Source organism: Staurois parvus, unplaced genomic scaffold (genome assembly GCF_062004578.1).
Source record: "Staurois parvus isolate SC_StPar_1 unplaced genomic scaffold, SC_StPar_1.0 ptg000147l, whole genome shotgun sequence".
NCBI classification, from domain to species: Eukaryota; Metazoa; Chordata; class Amphibia; order Anura; family Ranidae; genus Staurois; species Staurois parvus.
Window position 1 is genome coordinate 23,066,795 of NW_028317943.1, and position 19,484 is coordinate 23,086,278.

Genomic DNA, 19,484 nt, shown 5'->3' on the forward strand with positions numbered 1-19,484 from the left:
GGGAGATTGTCTTATAGTAAGATCTAGGATTCATGTAATACCTCAGTAAATAGTAACATATTGAAAGCTTAGAGCTCTGGGCTTCAATGGTATAGCTATCAGGGGATTCCAAGAGTCAATACATTGGTGAAGTGCGACTTTTAATGACATAGTTAAAAAGGCATCTGTCTAAGTAACAGCCATCATACAGGCTTTTATAGCACTGATATATAAACAAGAAAATAAAAAGGAAAAGAGGGGTGTCATGTGATCCCCTCTGCAGTAATTATACCCATCTGTACTTTATTTGAAAAAAATATATACTTTTACGAAAAACGCCGGATGAGATATCCCAAATAACTCAAAAATATCCTGGATACAAAACAGTTCCTGTAGGCCAACAAAGTCTAATTTTCTGGTGTATTCTGGTATTTTTGGCTAATTAGGTTTACTATACATAACACGGTTAAAATGCGGAAATGTTTTGTATGTGCATCCAATAAAATCTAATAGGGGTCCTAAATATAATGAAATTCTCCTTAACAGGAACTAATTATTGGTAAACCCAAAGCCCATCCTTCATTTAGCAGATGGCTTGCACAAAACCACTTTGCTATTGTGTGCTTTAGATGTCGAATAATGGAAGATCTGACCTTCTTTAGGACTAAAACAAAGAAATCACCATCTGGCAAAGCTATATCCTCAACAGCCTCATGTGACACAAAACACATCATATAATGCCCATCATATGACCATATATGTGAAACTGAAAGAGAATATGAATGAATACTACTGGACACAAAACAAAAAGGCAGGTATTCACCATTACCGTAGTTAAAATAAATAAAATAAACCAGGAATATATATATATATATATATAGTATATGTTTTGCTTTGGATAGAGTAGGGTATGTCAGATTTTAAATGCCATGCATTCTATTGAGAAGAATCTTGTCAGGGTTCTAATGCGGTCGGTGTCCTATTGAGGAAATGTCTTCTACCAAGTTTTAAATACTGTTTGTGTCCCTGTTGAGGAGACTTGCTCTCACATTGTGTGCTGATACCCATCACCTCGACAGGTAGGGAGCGTAACTGTCCCCCATGAGCAGAGATCAGCAAGGGGGTTTGAAGCTTGTCTCACTGTCTGTGATCTCACTTCTAGCTCTGCTTGACAACCATCACATTAAGTCAGGAAGTGAGAAGAAATCTCCCCAGCTGGGGACACAGATAGCAGTTAAAAGCCCCCGCCCACCAAAAAAAAAAAAAAAAGGGGTTTTCTGGAGTTGAACTTTAAAGCTAATATCATGACTATACAGATTACAAACCAACAGATGTGTATATAATGTACCCACTCATACAAGAATTACATGTTGCCATCATTGTCGCATGCCCGCTCTGGCAAAAAGTATACAACTAGCTGAACAGAACTATTTTTTGACAGGTAAAACAAAGTGTTGCTAAGCCCACAACAATAAAATCAGTCTGTGTATGCAGTAAAGCATAATAAATATAAACTTGCGCCACAGAAAAATATATATAAACTTGAAAATTTTAAATGCTGCTTTTCAAAAAATCATTCAAATAAAATTATAAATACTCCACAGTGCAAATAAATTATATAAAACTTAAATACTATAAATAAAAGTCCAAAAAATAAAGTCCACACAAAAATTTTTTTTTTCAAAATATATAAATTGTGCTCAATCCCAAAAAAAGAGAAAAACGTACTCCAAAATTCTTCAAATGTGCTCACACCATCCGTGATTATCCCCACTCACCAGATGGAGTGGACTCTTTGCCGATATGGCAAAAGAGTCAAACAAGCTTAAAGTGACTGGGCATGTCCTCCCAGATAACTCTGTACTCAATATCCTCCAGAGACGACTCCCACGTTGGGCACTGACTGCCGGAACTGTTGGGCACTGATGGATGGAACTGATGGGGGGCACTACTAGGCACTGCTGGGCACAGGTGGGTGGCACTGCTGAGCACTGATAGGCACAGGTGGGTGGCACTGCTGGGAACATGTGGGGGGCACTGCTGGGCATTGATCATCAGGGCACTGATCATTAGTCCTCTGATCCGTCCTCTGACAGTTGCTGTGATAGCTTGAGGAAAGCGCAGCCGATAACCGGCAATTGCATTTACCGTCCTTGGACACAGCTGATCAAATGGTAAAAGGCCCTGTAATTGGCCTTTTACCACATCACGTGATCAGCTGTGTCCGTAGGAAACAGCGATCACGGAAATCGCGGGGGGTGCACGGGAGGGTGCGCTCTGGGAGGACGTCATATGACGCCCTCCCAGAACTGGACAACAGCGCTGTAGCATCCAGCTATAACGCGGTTGGCAAGTGGTTAATCAGAGTATAGCATCAAGTCAATTAAACTCCTGGGATATGGATCTGGCCAGTTAAGTAGCAGAGGGGGTCGTTAATCAGTTTCAGCTGCTTTGGCGTTAATGAAATTAACAACAGGTGCACTAGATGGACTACAAAGGGACGACCCGCAAAACAGGAATGGTTTTACAGATGAGGCCACTGACATTTTTTTCCCTACTCATCTTTTCTGTTTTTCACTAGTTTTGCATTTGACTAGGGTCAGTGTCACTATTGGTAGCATGAGGCAATACCTGGACCCTACAGAGGTTGCAGAGGTAGTCCAACTCCTTCAGGCTGGCACATCAATACATGCCATTGCCAGAAGGCTTGCTGTGTCTCCCAGAACAGTCTCAAGAGCATGGAGGAGATTCCAGGAGACATGCAGTTACTCTAGGAGAGCTGACAGGGCCGTAGAAGGTCCTTACCCCATCAGCAGGTCCGTTATCTGCTCCTTTGTGCAAGGAAGAGCAGGACGAGCACTGCCAGAGCCCTGCAAAAATGACCTCCAGCAGGCCACTGGTGTGAATGTCTCTGACCAAACAGACTTCATGAGGGTGGCCTGAGGGCCAACATCCTCTAGAGAGTCCTGCGCCAACTGTCCAGCACCTTAGAGCTCGATTGGCATTTGCCATTGAACACCAGAATTTGCAGGTCCGCCACTGGGCCCAGTGCTTTTCACAGATGAGAGCAGGTTCACCCTGAGCCCATGAAACAGACGTGAAAGGGTCTGGAGAAGCTGTGGAGAAGGTTATGCTGCCTGTAACATTGTTCAGCATGACTGTTTTGGTGGTGGGCCAGTGATGGTCTGGGGAGGCATATCCATGGAGGGACGCACAGACCTTTACAGGCTAGACAATGGCACCCTGACTGCCATTAGGTATTGGGATGAAATCCTTGGACCCACTGTCAGACCCTACGCTGGTGCATTTGGTCCTGGGTTCCTCCTGGTGCACGACAATACTCGGCCTCATGTGGTGTGAGTATGCTGGCAGTTCTTGGAGGATGAAGGAATTGATACCATTGAATGGCCCCCACGCTCGCCTGACCTAAATCCAATAGAACACGTCTGGGATATCATGTTTTGGTCCATCCGACGCCGCCAGGTTGCACCTCAGACTGTCCAGGAGATCAGTGATGCCCTGATCCAGATCTGGGAGGAAATACCCCCGGACACCATCCATCGTCTCATTAGGAGCATGCCCCGACATTGTCAGACATGCATACAAGAATGTGAGGGCCATGCAAACTACCGAGTGCCATTTTGAGTTACTTTAATAAAATTTCAGCAAAATGGACTAGCCTACTGCATAATTTTTTCACTTTTCGGGGTGTCTTTGAAATGATGGGGTGTCTTTGAACATCAAACGATGGGGCATCCTTACGTTCCTAACACATTACCCAGTCCATATCAGTATACAGTGAAGGAAATAAGTATTTGATCCCCTGCTGATTTTGAATGTTTGTCCACTAACAAAGAAATGATCAGTCTAAAAATCAAATGGTAGGTATATTGTAACACTGAGAGACAGAATAGCAACAAAAACTTCAAAAGAAATGCATGTTTAACAAATTATGCACTGATTTGCATGAAGTATTTGATCCCCTTCAGAAAACATGACTTAGTACTTGGTGGCAAATCCCTTGTTGGCAATCAGAGGTCAGACGTTTCCTGTAGTTGGCCACCAGGTTTGCACACATCTCAGGAGGGATTTTGGCCCACTCCTCTTAGCAGATCTTCTCCAAGTCATTAAGGTTTGATGGCTGATGTTTGGCAACTCGAACTTTCAGCTCCCTCCACAGATTTTCAATCAGATTAAGTTCTGAAGACTGGCTAGGCCACTCAAGGACCTTAATGTGCTTCTTCTTGAGCAACTCCTTTGTTGCCTTGGCCGTGTGTTTTGGGTCATTGTCCTGCTGGAACACCCATCCACGACCCATTTTCAATGCCCTGGCTGAGGAGAAAAGGTTCTCACCCAAGATTTGACGGTACATTGCCCCGATCATCGTCCCTTTGATGCGGTGCAGTTGTCCTGTCCCCTTAGCAGAAAAACACCCTAAAGCAGAATGTTTCCACCACCATGTTTGAGAGTTGGGATGGTGTTCTTGGGGTCATAGAGTTGAGTTGATGCCATAGAGCTTGATTTTGGTCTCATCTGACCACAACACTTTCAACCAGTTCTCCTCTGTATCATTCAGATGTTCAGTGGCAAACTTCAGAGGGGCCTGGACATGTGCTTTCTTGAGCAGAGGGACCTTGCAGGCACTGCAGGATTTCAATCCTTTCGGCGTAGTGTATTACCAATTGTTTTCTTAGTGAATGTGGTCCCAACTGCCTGGAGATCATTGACAAGATCCTCACATGTTGTTCTGGGATAATTCCTCACTGTTCTCATGATCATTAACACTCCACGAGGTGAGATCTTGAGATCTTGCATGCTGCACCAGACCTAGGGAGACTGACAGTTGTTTTGTGTTTCTTCCACTTGCGAATGATTGCACCAACTATTATCACCTTCTCACCAAGCTGCTAGGCGATAGTTTGGTAGCCCAGTCAAGACTTGTGTAGGTCTACAATCTTGTCCCTGACATCCTTGGACAGCTCTTTGGTCTTTGACATGGTGGAGAGTTTGGAATCTGATTGTTTGATTGTTCCTGTAGACAGGTATCTTTTATACAGGTAACAAAATTAGATTAGCAGCACTCCCTTTAAGAGTCTGCTTCTAATCTCAGCTTGTTACCTGTATAAAAGACACCTGGTAGCCAGAAATCCTGCTGAATGACATGCATTTCTTTTGAATTTTTTGTTGCTATTCTGTCTCTCAGTGTTACAATACACCTACCATTCAATTTTTAGACTGATCATTTCTTTGTGAGTGGGCAAACATTCAAAATCAGCAGGGCATCAGAAACCTATTTTCTTTACTGTAGATATCCAGCATGATATTTCTCCCCATTGAGATCTGATGTGTTTTCAAAGTGTTCAATTTTTATGAGCAGTGTATATTATTAGCATAAATCATTGCAACCAGTAATAATTTCATAAACTGTTCATATGCCAGACACAAAAAAAAAAAAAGTATTTTGTGCCACAAGGGAACTGTAAAACTTTCTGAAGTATTGTACTAAAATGGAGTGAGACTATTTTCTAGCACTGAAGTTATATTACTGCATAAAATATCTTTCCTAAAAAAGCTACACATACAATGAATCCCCATGTGATGTTGATGAGGTTAGAAGTCTAGGGAGGATGTAAATCCCCAAGTTAAGGCTGTGGAAAACATAGTTATCTTTGGAACTGTGTCAGCTGACAGAGCTTCCTGAATGGCATAGCAGAACACAAGCTGGCAGGACGCGGAGACTTACAGTACAAACGCACTCCAATAAAACATGTGTCTTAAGTTAAACACAGGAAAGATGATCAGGCAAGAGGGAGGTAAAAAGGGAGATAAAACCCTGGAGTGTAGAATGATGCAGGAGGATAAAACAGCTACATTTGTTTGATGTATTTCTAAATCCTGATTTCTGAACAGTGACATAGCAGTGACTAATTTCCTCTGTATAGCTTTGGTCATCAATAACATAAAATAGTTAGTATTGGTCATATACAGGTAGATTGGTCATCAAAGAACAATTGCCCATTTTGTAAATGAATGCCAAAGGCCATTGATCACAGGCAAGGGCTTCTCCTTCCACCGCAGATCAATTTTTAGAATATATATACCTAGTGAAAGGTTGCTCCCTTTTCTCAGAGAAGCACCCTTTCTTGAAAATTATTTTATGCAAATTTTCAAGCAGGCTGAAGATTTCCTGCAGTCTTCTCCATGATTTTCCATGGTTAGCAATTCTAATCATTGCTCTTAAATGTTTGCTCTTAAATGTTTTTAAACTACACAATGCAGTAAAAAATTCCCAAAACAAAAAATGCACACACACATTATATATATATATATATATATATATATATATATATATATATATATATATATATATATACATATACACACACACACACACACACACATATATACATACACACATACATATATGCACAACTCCTTAAACGTGGTAGCGGATTTAGTTTAATTTTTTTCCTTTAATTTTCCAGTGTTTTTTTCCTGTCTTAGAGTCTCTCCACTCTGGATGGAGGAACAATGGAGGGACAACAACACTGTCAATCTGGGGAGGGGGTAGTGTTAGATGTACTAGCAGATTTAGATGGTCTTGCCCAGGGGTCTCCAAACTTTCTAAGCAAAGGGTCAGTTTACAATCCTTCAAACATTGGCGACTTTGGCTAGTGGGAGTAGAAAATGCCCTGGCATCACTGCCCCATCATTGGTTATAATGGGAGGAATAGTGCCCCATTGTTGATATCAGTGAAAGGAATAGTGACCCATTGATGGTGTTATTAGGGGGGAATTGTGCCCCATCATTGGTATTATTTGGTTGAATAGTGCCCCAAGGGCCATATAAAAGCAAGAAAAGAGTGACATCTGGCCCCTATGGGCCGCAGTTTAGAGACCACTGGTCTTGACTAACAAATCAAATATATGACTATATAGCCATAGCAGCTATTCCAGTAGCAATGGAGACTGGAAAGAAGAGAAAGGAAGGTCCTGGTCAGAGACCCATACCAAACCTCCCAGTGGTAGATTGCATACTTCTTGTCACAATTTTCATAAAGGGAAGTTTTAAATTTGGAACCACTGCCACTCTTGTATCCATTCCTAGCTGGAGCCACTGTCAGCTGCTTCTATGTGCACAGATAGTACTTCCCCATCTGTTTGTGATGTCACCCTGTTTCCTAGAGTGACATGCCCCCTGCTATGCAGAAGTGGAACCTATGATTTTTAATAGAAGTCCAAAGTTTTCATTTAATCTAGAATAATCTTTATTTTGATTATACAGATTCTAATAAGAATGATACAATGCAGTTCCCCCTTTAACCACTTGTCTACTTGGCACTAATACCCCCTTCGTGCCCAGGCCAATTTTCAGTTTTCAGCACTTTCGCACTTTGAATGACAATTGTGTGGTCATGCAACACTGTACCCATATGAAATGTTTTTATCTTTTTTTCACACAAATAGAGCTTTCTTTTGGTGGTATTTAATCGCCACTGGGTTTTTTATTTTTTCCACTATAAACAAAAAACTTTGGAAAAAAAAGTTTTCTTTGTTTCTATTATAAAATTTTGCAAACAGGAACATTTTCTCCTTCACTGATGTGCGTTGATGAAGCTGCACTGATAGGCAGCACTGATGGGCATTGATGAGGTGGCACAAATAGGCAGCACTGATAGGCGGCACTGATGATGCGGCACTGGTGGGCACTGATGAGGAGGCACTGATGGGTGACACTGACTGGCAGCACTGCTGGGCGCATCTGCTGGGTGACACTACTGGGGGGCACTGATGGGCACTGATGGGTGGCACTGCTGGGCACTGGTGGGAGGCACTGCTGGGCACTGGTCATCAGTGCCCTGATGATCAGTGCCGATCTGCTCTGTGACAGCTGCCAGTTATCGGAAGTAGTTTCTTTACGATGTGACAGCATGAGGAAAATGCTGCCGATAACTGGCAACAGTATGTACTCTGTGATCTGCTGTGTCATTGTCATCATGGAGATCACCAAGTGCAGCGCCCCCCAGCCCCACCGAATACTTACCTGAGCCCAATCTCAATTCAGCGATGTTCATGAGAGCCTAGCCTGTTCTGGGTCTCTCCCTCCTCATTGGCTAATACAGCAGCGGGAGCCATGGTCATTCACAGCCAGTAAACCATTGCGGAAAGAGCAGGGGACAGGGCTGAGTCGGATCTGCGTGTGAAAGGAGCCCCCATAGCAAGCTGCTTGCTGTGGGGGCACTTGGAAAGAGGGAGGGGCCAGGAGCACTGCTGAAGGACCCAAGAAGAGGACGATGAGGGCTGCTCTGTGCAAAACCACTGCACAGAGCAGGTAAGTATGACATGTTTGTTATTAGAAAGAAAAAACTCTGCCTTTACAATTACTTTAATAACTTGGAAACATGCACACCTTCTGGGGAGTACTTCTTGTAACATCTAACTCAAGCACAGCTGTAGCTTAAAAACAGAAACAAAACCATAATGAGCATCTAATGCACATAACTCAACACTATGCATGCTTAATGGTGCTGTTTCCTTAACTGAATTCTCCTTTAAGGTCCCTTCGTTTCATAAGGAAACAAAAATTTCTAGGCCAACAGGGATTTAGCAGCAGTTTTCGTTAAAGAGCAAGACCAAACTGAAGAAACTTCACAGAAGATTTGAAATGTTTATTGTGGCGATATGATGTCCAAGGCAAAAACAGAATCAGTTTAATGTGAGCAACAATATTAAGTTCATATCTAGACTAAAATGATCAACTACCTGCATATCTAATCAAATAACATACATAGAATACTAAAATTAGAAAGCATGAATTAAAGTGTGGCACCTACCTGTGGTTTACCTTCAGGCTTGCTGAAGAATGAACAGATTCAATCGGATCTTCTACCTCATAAATAGTTGAATCACATTCATTTATATCGGATACTACAGTGAATGGCAGATTTTCATATTCCGGGATTTCTTCATAGTGACATATGTTTTCATATTGTGGAATATCAGACTCTAGCATCTCTGTTGAAGGTGCCACCTGTGGTCTCTGTAGTGATACCAAACTGTCATCCAAAGACTTTGAGGTGGGGTAATTTACAGTACTGAGGTCATTCTTGTTTTTTTGTTTTTTCTTAGACAGTGGACTGAAGGAATCGGCAGAATGTGCTTTTGAAGGCTTTACCTTCCTCTCTAAAGTTGGTGACGTCGAATGTCCAGTACAAGAAAAGATATCAGAGGTGCTACTGTCTCCTGATAAACTGCCACGGGACAGGAATTTTTGAAAGTCATTTTTTATTACACAAACTGATAGTTTCAAGTTCAGGAACTTCTTTAATGCATTTCTTTTAGGACTTTCATTTGTTTGGTTTTCTATTCTATTCATATCCACAGAAGACAAAGATTTAGCTCTGGGCTTGGTGAGTGGAGTTGTACTGTCATTACTTAAAGAGATTTTGAGTGATTCTGGGCTTCCTAGAAAAGGTAATATTGGGTGCTCCAACTTCCACAATGGTTTTTCTGAAGTCTGAGACTGGTTTTGGGAAGTCCCTTCGTGTCCTAAAGTACCATAAGAGCTGCCATCGTTGGAACTGGAAAGTTTTTCCTCAGAAGCAGCCTTCTTGAGTAGTCCAACTGCAGGTAGGCTGAATCTTTGAGGCTTTTTTGGAGCAACTCTTGGTGAACTTGCAGCTGGTGTGTTGGGAGAAAGGTGCTTTTCTATGGCAGCATTCCTAACAGGCAGCTGCTGTTCGTAAATAAGTTTCAATTGTTTAGGTAAGCTCATTGACAGGGAACTACACCTTTTAAAATTGCTATCTTCCTCAGCCACAGATTTAATTTCAGTTTCAATTTCAACACCAATTGGAGTCAGTTCTGTACTTGAATGACCAACAATAGATTCACAATTTTGAATATTCTGATATCTTGGATCTAAAATGTTAGGTAGAATGTTTTCATCAGTAGAATGCCCAACTTCACCCTTTCTTTGCTGAAGGTTTGTTGGTGAACTATCACTGAATGTTCCCTGATCACTGTTGCTTTCTGCAGTGCCATCCACACAATCTTGTCTTACAAGACATTGTGTTCGAGACTTCCTTGGTTTTGGAACTGGAAGACACTTATGTGGAGGTGGAGCTCGTGGTAGACATTTGGACCTTCCACTGTGTTCTGCGGATAAAGGCCCTTTCTCAAGTGATATACCATTGCATTCTTTCACATGATCAATGGATTCATGCTCTGGATTAGACAGAACAACATCCTGAGAGGGAGCAGCAGCAGACTCTTTCAATGATAAATTATGTTTTTGTGTGTTACAATTAAGTTTATCCATATTTGAAAAAGGTAAATCACACTCACTCAATTCAGTTGAGCTTGCAGTAACATTGTTACCTGTTGTCCTAACGGCTTTTTCAGAGTTCTCTTGCTTGCAAGTGTGTCCATTGGTAAAGAGATTATGAGTTATAACATCTTTAACCTTGTCTTCTAAAATGCTGGCCCTCAGAAGGACTTGGTTTGCTCTAGCCAGCTTGTCCTCCTGAGTGCAAGGTTTCCATCTTGTTCTTACACAAGGAACTGGCTGCCCACACATTTTTTTATTTTCTAAGTTTTCCAGCTGTTCTATAACCTTTTGGGTTTTCTGAAAGGAATTCCCATTACCAAGCTTGTGATTGCAGTCAAAACCACAAGAACAAGGTGAAATGATATATGTTACATTTGAGCTTTCGTTGTTAGCTAAGGTTTCATGCTTATAAATGAGCTTTTCTGCTTCAGCACCTTCGTGCTCATCATTGTTAATACCATTTGATTTAATGTTGCTTTGTCTCCGCTCTTCAGAAACAGATGAACTTTGAAGGACCTTTGGCTTTGGAGCTATTGTTGGTTTTAATTTCTTAGCTGGTGACACTTTGGCCTGAACTACATCTGGCTTTGGAGCAACTGGTGGTGGGCTAGGTTTCTGAACAGATACTTGTTTTGGCTTTGGAGCTATTGGAGGCTTCTTGATATCTGTTAAAAAATTATAAATAAGTAAATGATGAGAAAATCTTTAGTCTTAAAACAATTTTATTATAAACTTAAATTGTATTAACTGTAATCATTATAACAAAGATATATAGCATAGAGCACCATAAAAACAGAAAACTCACTTAAAAGCAAAAAAAGTGTTACAAATTAAATGGTTTAAAAATGATGGCATGTGGCTGTCTCCATCTCTCTTTGGTACTACAAATGACTATGGTAACACAGTATCAGTAAAAAGGTACCCACACAACTCAACAAGTGAAACCAATCAGTGAGCTTCCACTGTTCTTCAGCAAACACTGCAACTGTGCTCAAATGTCATCCATTATTACTGTTATTTGAATTCTGTGTAACTACAGCTGGAAATCAGACAGCACTTTAAAGAAGTAGTATTGGCAAAACTATTTTGGTTATACTCCTCCCATGGATCACATGCGTGCAGTTCGTTCTGCACTCCTGTGACCCATTTTCAGCAAACAGCGGGGTTAAAGCCACATAACTCCGCTGGCTGAAGCACTGCAAAGATCATGACTTTACAGTTGGGATCCACCAGATGCCTGGACCAGCAGCTGACTTAGCCCCTTTGACAGTTAGCCTCTTCCACCCCCTTCACAGCCTGGAACTCCAGTGAGAGCTGGAGGAGCAAAGCAGAAAGTGGTCACTGACAGTCACCACTTTCTGCTCAGAGCGGAGGGCAGAACTGAGCGATCAGCAGTGTTTGATCTCCCAGTTTTCAGAGACAGATGCAACTGGGATCAGTTTCTTTTAATGAAACAATGGGAGTGTACCATCTCAAGCCCCAATGTTTCCTCTCTACTTCCACGTCACATTCAGGCATCTAAAGCAGGTTCAATTATGACTGCTGGCTATGTAAAAAATTATTTTCAGCATAATTTTTACTCTATTGCTGCCCAACTGCTGTCAAGTTGTTACTCCAGTTGTTCTATCCTGTACTGAGCCCTGATGAAGGGGGAGTGGCATTGCCCCCTGAAACATTTTGGATGTTTATAGATTAGTTTTTTACCAACAACTAAAATGATCTGCCTTTAGTTTGCTGCTCCTTTCTGTATTTCTGTTTTTTTTCCCCATCAAGGTTTTTGTGTGACAGCAAGAAGCCTTTTGCAGAGGATCCCAGACTAACAGACTGACAAATAGAACAGGACTTAAAGCAAAACTAAATTCCCACTTTTGAAAACTGCAAGCAGGCAGGCCCTTTATTGCAGAACAGACATGCAATGTCCCTTCTGCAATAAAAGAAACCTACCTGCTTGCTCGCAGTCTTCTGTGGAATGTGCACTGAATTGCGCATCTACATCCTGGCACAACGGCTGTGCTAGGATGACTGCATTCCTGCGCATGTGCAGAAGTGACCTGATACCCAATGGCCAATGAGAAAGTCCACTACTTGGCACCTGGAAGAAGCCAGGTAGAAGATGCCGATGTGGGATAACGGACCGTTGACGAGAGGCAAGTATGGTGGAGTTTACCTCCACTTTAACTTGTCAGTCAAACATTGAACAAGCAAGATGTGTTCCCTGTATGCATCAAGCTTTTGTTTTCAGTTTTACCTGAATGTGCCTTAAATATAGGGACTGCTTTGAATAAAAACAAGTTTGTTTTTTATTTCAATTGGATAGCAACAGTATAAAGTGTGTGATCTGAACATACAGTTTCACATGGATCTCTGTGAAAACTAATGCATTTACACCAATAAAATCTTTATTCAAAAGTATGGGGTAATCTTACAATCTGATGTTATGCTATTAAGATTAAGTCCAACTGGAACCAAAATTATTTTGTTTCATTTTGGATGGGCTAGTTCATCTATCAGGTTTTTTTTTTCTGTCCATATTCTTGCTGGCAAGATTTTCATCATTCTTTGTCAGATCTATAGTTGAGAATGGTTGAAGCTCTTCATAATGTTCTAACTGTTGCCTGTGCCTTCATGTCCTAGTAACAACCACTCATCCATTTTTTGTATGGGTGTCACATAGAAGGAAGACAAAATCACCCTCCCCCCCATGAAGTCACAGACAGAAATTAATCTCGAACAGAAATTGTAATTCGTCTCCACTGTATCAAAAACTAAAACTTTTTTTTGGCTGTGGACATGCTATATTGTTGGCTGGGGATATGCTTCAGAAGACAATATGAAACTGTGAACATGTTATATGAGGCTAATAGAGATCAATGCTATTATGCTAATCAATGTTCTCACTACAGACTGCAGAGGTCCAAGGGCCACACATCACATACCAAAGGGCTGCATGTGGCCCTCGGACACCAGGGATGTAGATTGTAGAAACTGTATAGACACCCTGGAACTCCAAAAATCCAGGTACTGCGATATCCACATCTTGACTTTCTCAACTAACCCATCACCTTCCTTAAAGAGGTTATAAACCTCAGGCATGAAATATGAACAAAGCATATCCTTCTATAGTGTATCATGGTGGTCACACAACCCTAAAACCCCACCTCCCGGCTTCTGAAACTCTTAAAGGGCCAGAAGGCACCGGCGCAAAGGGGTTAAGAACACTAAGAGTTACTTCTGTCTGCTGCGTCATTCTTTTGTTATCAGCATGAGTAACTTCTGACATGTTTTCCTGAAAACAAGAATAAAATGGTGACAGGGAAGGGGCCTCCAACAGATTGAGAGCCTCAGCTCTTTTCCAGTGAGCTGTGTGGAGGGGGTGTGACTCTTCGCTCCAATCAGTTCTCAGAACTCTACTCACTGAGCTCTGCAGAGTGCAGTTTCAGCTCTCCGCCCCCTTTTTTAATGAACTCCCAGAAAAGCTTTATAAATTCAGCACTTTGAATGGATGTAGAAGGAGAAGACTGTAGATAGACAGGTACAACTAATGTAGGAGGATTTGTTTCATTTCTGTGTATCACCTAAGACCTGTCATTTCACTGGGTATATGTAAGGGTTTACAACCACTTTATACTCCAGGAAAACTAACACTCTTGCCTTGCAGTGGGGCTTCACCCGCACTGCAAGGTTTAATTGCTCATTTATGTTTTGGTATTGTGTAAAACCACTTGTCACGTAAGTGTACACTTGCATAGCAGGGTTCTGGGGGTCCTTAAGAGTTTGTGATATTCATCAAATCCATGTGTTGCTCTTTACAGTCATTAGACATTTCTTTTATTACAGAAACATTGTTAAATCTAACAATGAAGCCCAATATTATTGTTATTATTTGTAATATTAGCAAACCTTTATAAATGTTATCACTGCAAAGGCTTTATACATATTTAACAATAACAGCGGATATGTGGAAAGGATGTGACTCAAAATATCCCACAAATGACTGCAGTAAAAATATTGTGTTGTGTTGCTCAAGGAATGGGTAACTATTCCCCCTAGGCAATACTTTAAAGATGTTCTAAAATTTACTACACTGATGACTGTGCAGCTTCTACTATAAAATTATAGGAAAGGTCAGTTGGGAAAGGTCTGTTGGGATCATAAAACAGGGATAAGAAAGTTTAACTGACCACTAAATGTAGCTGTGAGTAGGGACACAAAGTTTGGCCATGATGGGTCAGACAACTAGAACATCAAAAGTCCCTTCAATTAAATAAAAATGAGATGAATAATTTCCAAATATCTTAAATTAGAATTCAGTGATCAGCCTATTTTTACTGCACCCTATGGGGTATGCTAAAAGAGGAAAAATCCATTTTACAAACATATACAAGAATGTATAATAAATATACTGTATATTCTTGACTTTCAATACACTCTAGACCAGGGGTGTCAATCTACCAGCCCTCCAGTTGTTGCGAAACTACAAGTCCCATCATGCCTCTGCCTTTGGGAGTCATTATTGTAAATGTCAGACTTGCAATGCCTCATGGGACTTGTAGTTTGTCAACAGCTGAAGGACCACCAGTTTGACACCCATGCTCTAGACTACTATACATTTAAAAGACATATGCTTATCTACAATCTTAAAGGATAAGATCACCTTTGGTAAACATGTTACACCTGTATTTAGGGTGTAATAGGTAACATGTTACCAAAGAGCACCTACCTGCACTTCCCCTAATACCTCACTGTGACAGCAGGTGGGAGATCCTGTCTCTGCACCTGCTTTCAAAATTAAAAAACAGAGCGGCTCTGCCCACATGGCAGCGTCATTCAATCATTCCTAGTTTCCTGTGAATGAACTTCAACTACCATCTGCCATTGCAGCAGAAAGCTTGTAGTTTACAATGAACTGCGGGGGTTCTTAGTGAGAGCTTTCACAATTAACTAATTCTTCTTCAAGTAACACAATGTGCATTTATTATTGTTTTACTCTGCAGCCTATAAAGCATTGAATCCTCAAGCAGCAGATTTACAAAAGGTGAACTTCGCCTTTAAAGCTGAGCTCCATGCAAACAGCTAGATCCATAAGCTAAATGCATTTTGAAAGAACTGTTTTAGCTGCCAAAGTGTTTGTTTTTTAGTCCATCCAGTCCTGCATTTTCAGTGAGGATCTCATATCGATGGACTAAAGCTAAGTAGCTAAGTGGTTAGCACTTCCGCCTGGCAGTACTAGTGTCATTGGTTCGAATCCCAACCACAGCGCCACCTGCCTGGGGTTTGCATGTTCTCCCTCTGCCTACATGGGTTTCTTCTGGGTACTCCAGTTTCCTCCCACACTCCAAAGACATGCTGGTAGGTTAATTGGATCCTGTCTAAATTGGCCCTTGTATGTGTATGAATGAATGAATGTAAGTTAGGGACCTTAGATTGTACACCCCTTGAGGGTTAGGGACTGATGTGAATGCACAATATATGTATGTAAAGTGCTGCGTAAATTGATGGCGCTATATAAGTAGCTGAAATAAATAAACAGCCAGGTGGATGACATAACAGTCAAGGAATACAGTGGTGTCATCTCTGTACCCCAGCCCTCCGAATTATCATTATTATATTATTATACAGTATTTATATAGCGCCAAAAGGTTTGCTCAGCACTGTACATTGTAGTGGGGGACAGTACATGGGACAATACAGTAAAAAAAAATACAGGAGGGGTTCAAGGGCCCTACTCTTTCGAGCTTACAATCTAGGAGGGAAAGGAAAGAGGTACAGGAGGAAGTGGCTGTGGGGGATGGATTGGTAGGAGGGGTAGAGGAGATCGGCTGTTAGGTGAGGGTGGGGTAGGCTTCCCTGAAAAGATGAGTTTTCAGTGTGCGCCTGAAGGTGAGGAGGGTAGGTGACAGTCTAATGGATTGGGGTAGTGAGTTCCAGAGGAGGGGGAAGTCCTGGAGAAGTCCTGCAGTCGGGCGTGGGAGGAGACCGGGGAGCTAGAAAGTAGGAGGTCTTGTGAGGAGCAAAGAGTACGGGTTGGGTGGTATTTGGGTATCAGGTCGGTGAGGTAGTTCGGGGCAGCATTATGAATGGCTTTGTATGTAAATGTTAGTAGTTTAAATTTAATGCGTTGGGCAATCGGAAGCCAGTGGAGGGAATGGCAGAGGGGGGTGGTAGAAGTGGAGTGGTTGGTAAGGTGGATGAGTCTGGCCACTGAGTTCAAGATAGCCTGTGTTGGGGTAGGCCGGTGAGAAGGGAGTTGCAGTAGTCCAGGCATGAGATAATAAGGGAGTGAACGAATTGTTTAGTAGTGTCTGGGGTTAGGAATGTACGTATCTTGGAGATGTTGCGGAGGTGGAGCCTGCATGAAGTTGCCAGCGATTGAACATGAGGTTGGAAGGACGGGTTTGAGTCCTGGGTGACACGTAGGACTTTGGCTTGCGGGGTGGGATTGATGGTGGCGTTGTTGGTTGTGATGGAGAGAAAGGGGGGTGCGCGGGCTGGGGGGAAAACTAGGAGCTCGGTTTTGGAAAGGTTTAATTTGAGGAAATGGAGCGACATCCAGTCTGATATGTCTTTCAGGAGGTGGGTAATACGGGGAGAGACTGAAGGGGTGAGGGTTGGAGAGGTAAATTTGCGTGTCGTCGGTGTAGAGGTGATAGTTGAAGCATTGGGAATGTGTCAGTTTGCCGAGGGAGGAGGTGGGTGTAGATGGTGAAAAGAAGGGTGGACAGTGAAAGAGCTGTAGAAGACTGAGGAGGTGATCCCTTTGATCTCTCTTCCGGTCAGTATGTCTCTGTAGACACGTCTGCACATAGCATATCTGATTGACTCCTAGTCCTGTTCCTCTCCTCCAGTCTAACTAATACTATAGGGAATTGGAAGAGGCGGACATCAATTGAAATTTAGGTACATACCCTGGCTACATTAAAGCTGAACTTTAGGTATAGACTGGAAGCTGAAAATGACTGTAGTAGGCAATGCTACTACAACAATTGACACTAGCTTCCAGGTCCTGTGCTCAGCAGCTGCCCTGCTACTAAGTAAACACATGGAGGTTGCTTGCATAGCAAGGGCGACATTCAGAGAATGCAAAGCGTTCTCTAATTAGACAAGGTGGAGAGACTAGGTACAGCACACACATACCTATAAGCTGGACCAATATAACTATTTAAAGATGAAGCTTAGGTATGGACTATTTTGTACAGACATTTAATGACATATTACTGAATACAAAGCTGCATTAGGTTCTGGATTTATGTCTGCCTTAAGTTTAGCAAAAAAAAAAAAAAAATTCACTGCCAGTTAATTTCTCCTCATGTGACCTGCACTGAGGGACTATACATTACTGAAATTAAAGGCATGTGAGAGCGATATCAGCATACCACAAACACAGGGATCCTTGTGCCGAGAAATTACCCATGACACACAGCATCATCAAAAAAGTGAGCGGGTCAGAAGGATACAACAAAGCAAAGATTTGTCAAAAACGGCAAGGAAATGTATCTATAGGGCACTTTGACATGATAATCAAGCCATTCTACCTCCATATCATCAATGTAACCAGATATAACAAACTTTACACCGTCTAATGTAACCCACTACTTTTCCTTTCTGGCACTCCTGGACTGCCTTGAAATTTTGAGCCACCATTGGACCTGGCATTTGAGAATAAAGTTTATTAGCCAGGTTCATTCATATGGCAATTGCAGGGTAGATTTGATTTAAATCACAATTTAAATCACTAGTGAAAAGGCTCAATTTAAATCACAAATTTTAAAGAGCAACTGTCATCTCTGTCCCGCAGCGGCTCCTCCTCTGACCCACTGTTGACTCACTGACAGTCCCATTCACTTTAATGAGATGCCTGTTGATGCGGCAGTGACAACAAGGTGAGAGACGTGGCGGCAGCAGGTGAGTGGATGCCCGCTAACAGGCTCTGCCATAATGGATCTAAAATGATAGGTGCTCTTTAAATGTAAGGAAGCCAACTCATTCTTGCTGGTAGTTAGAATCTTTAATATTTGCAAACCAATGAAAGTTTCCTTTTTAGAATAATAAGATGTCAGGTTAGTAAAACAGCGATATCAGAACCAATTTTAGGTTAATCACACATAGAACTACTCAAATTCTTTTATTTCATGTTTTTTCTTATGGTTACTATGAAATTGTGTAAATGCATCAGTGCAGTGCATGTTATCTCAGCTTGCAGAGCCTGGATTCATTGAATGAGTTTACCAAAAATGTAAATATAGCAGAATATACAGCCTCATGTTACATAACTAAACTCCATTTCATGCTGAATAAACTAAATTATGAATGTATCCTAAATAGAAAACTATCTTTAGATAGATTTTTACTCCAAAAGCATTTTATTAAAATAAATTTGAAAACAATCAAAAAATCCAATTTAAATTAAAAAAATCCGATTTGTTTGATTTTTAAAAAAAAAAAGAATCGATTTTTATCCACCCTGGGTAGTTGCCATTATTCTTTGGACCAGGCTCAGAAAATGCTGAAAATATTAACAGATGCTGGCAGTGTGTGGGAAACATTCTGACATCTGTAGACAGGTAGCACAGTGACTGTGGGGGACCCCTTACAAAAAAATGTCACTGGGTTCCCCTATAATTTATAGTAGGCCCTTTGGATTTGGAATGCAATTTAAGCAGGAATGCCACTCAAAAAGTAAGAAATAAAAAAAAGTGTGAGGATCCCCACAAAAATCTATACCAGACTCTTTATTTAATTCAGGTACTTACCGTCAATTTATGCAGTGCTTAAGATATATATTGTACAGTCACATCAGTCCCTAACCCTCAAGGGGCGTACAATCTAAGGTCCCTAACTTACATTCATACATACACATACTAGGGTCAATTTAGACAGAAGCCAATTAACCTACCAGCATGTCTTTGGAGCATGGGAGGGAGGAAACCGGAGTACCCGGAGGAAACCCACGAAGGCACAGGAAGCACATACTAACTCCAGGTAGGAGGTGCATTGGAGTTAATATTGTGACAGGCGTTCTTACTGTGGTGTCCCAGCAGGACACTTTTAAATGTGAGTGCACTTTGTTTTTTAAATAAATTATACAATATTTGAGTACTACACTATGGCAAGTGTTTCTATTTACATATGCGGAGGATATGTGGGATAAAGAGGAGACGAGATCATCTGCAGCAGA

The 19,484-nt window shown here is 41.5% G+C and overlaps 1 protein-coding gene across 1 annotated transcript in view; it reads right to left on the reverse strand.

Moving 5' to 3' along the window:
* FGD6 (FYVE, RhoGEF and PH domain containing 6) overlaps positions 1 to 19,484 on the reverse strand; it is a 135,018-nt gene that overhangs the window by 85,229 nt on the left and 30,305 nt on the right. The window contains exon 2 of the mRNA XM_089674123.1: positions 8,814 to 10,974. Coding sequence (XP_089530249.1) covers positions 8,814 to 10,974 — 2,161 coding nt within the window. The remainder of the gene's footprint in view (positions 1 to 8,813; positions 10,975 to 19,484) is intronic.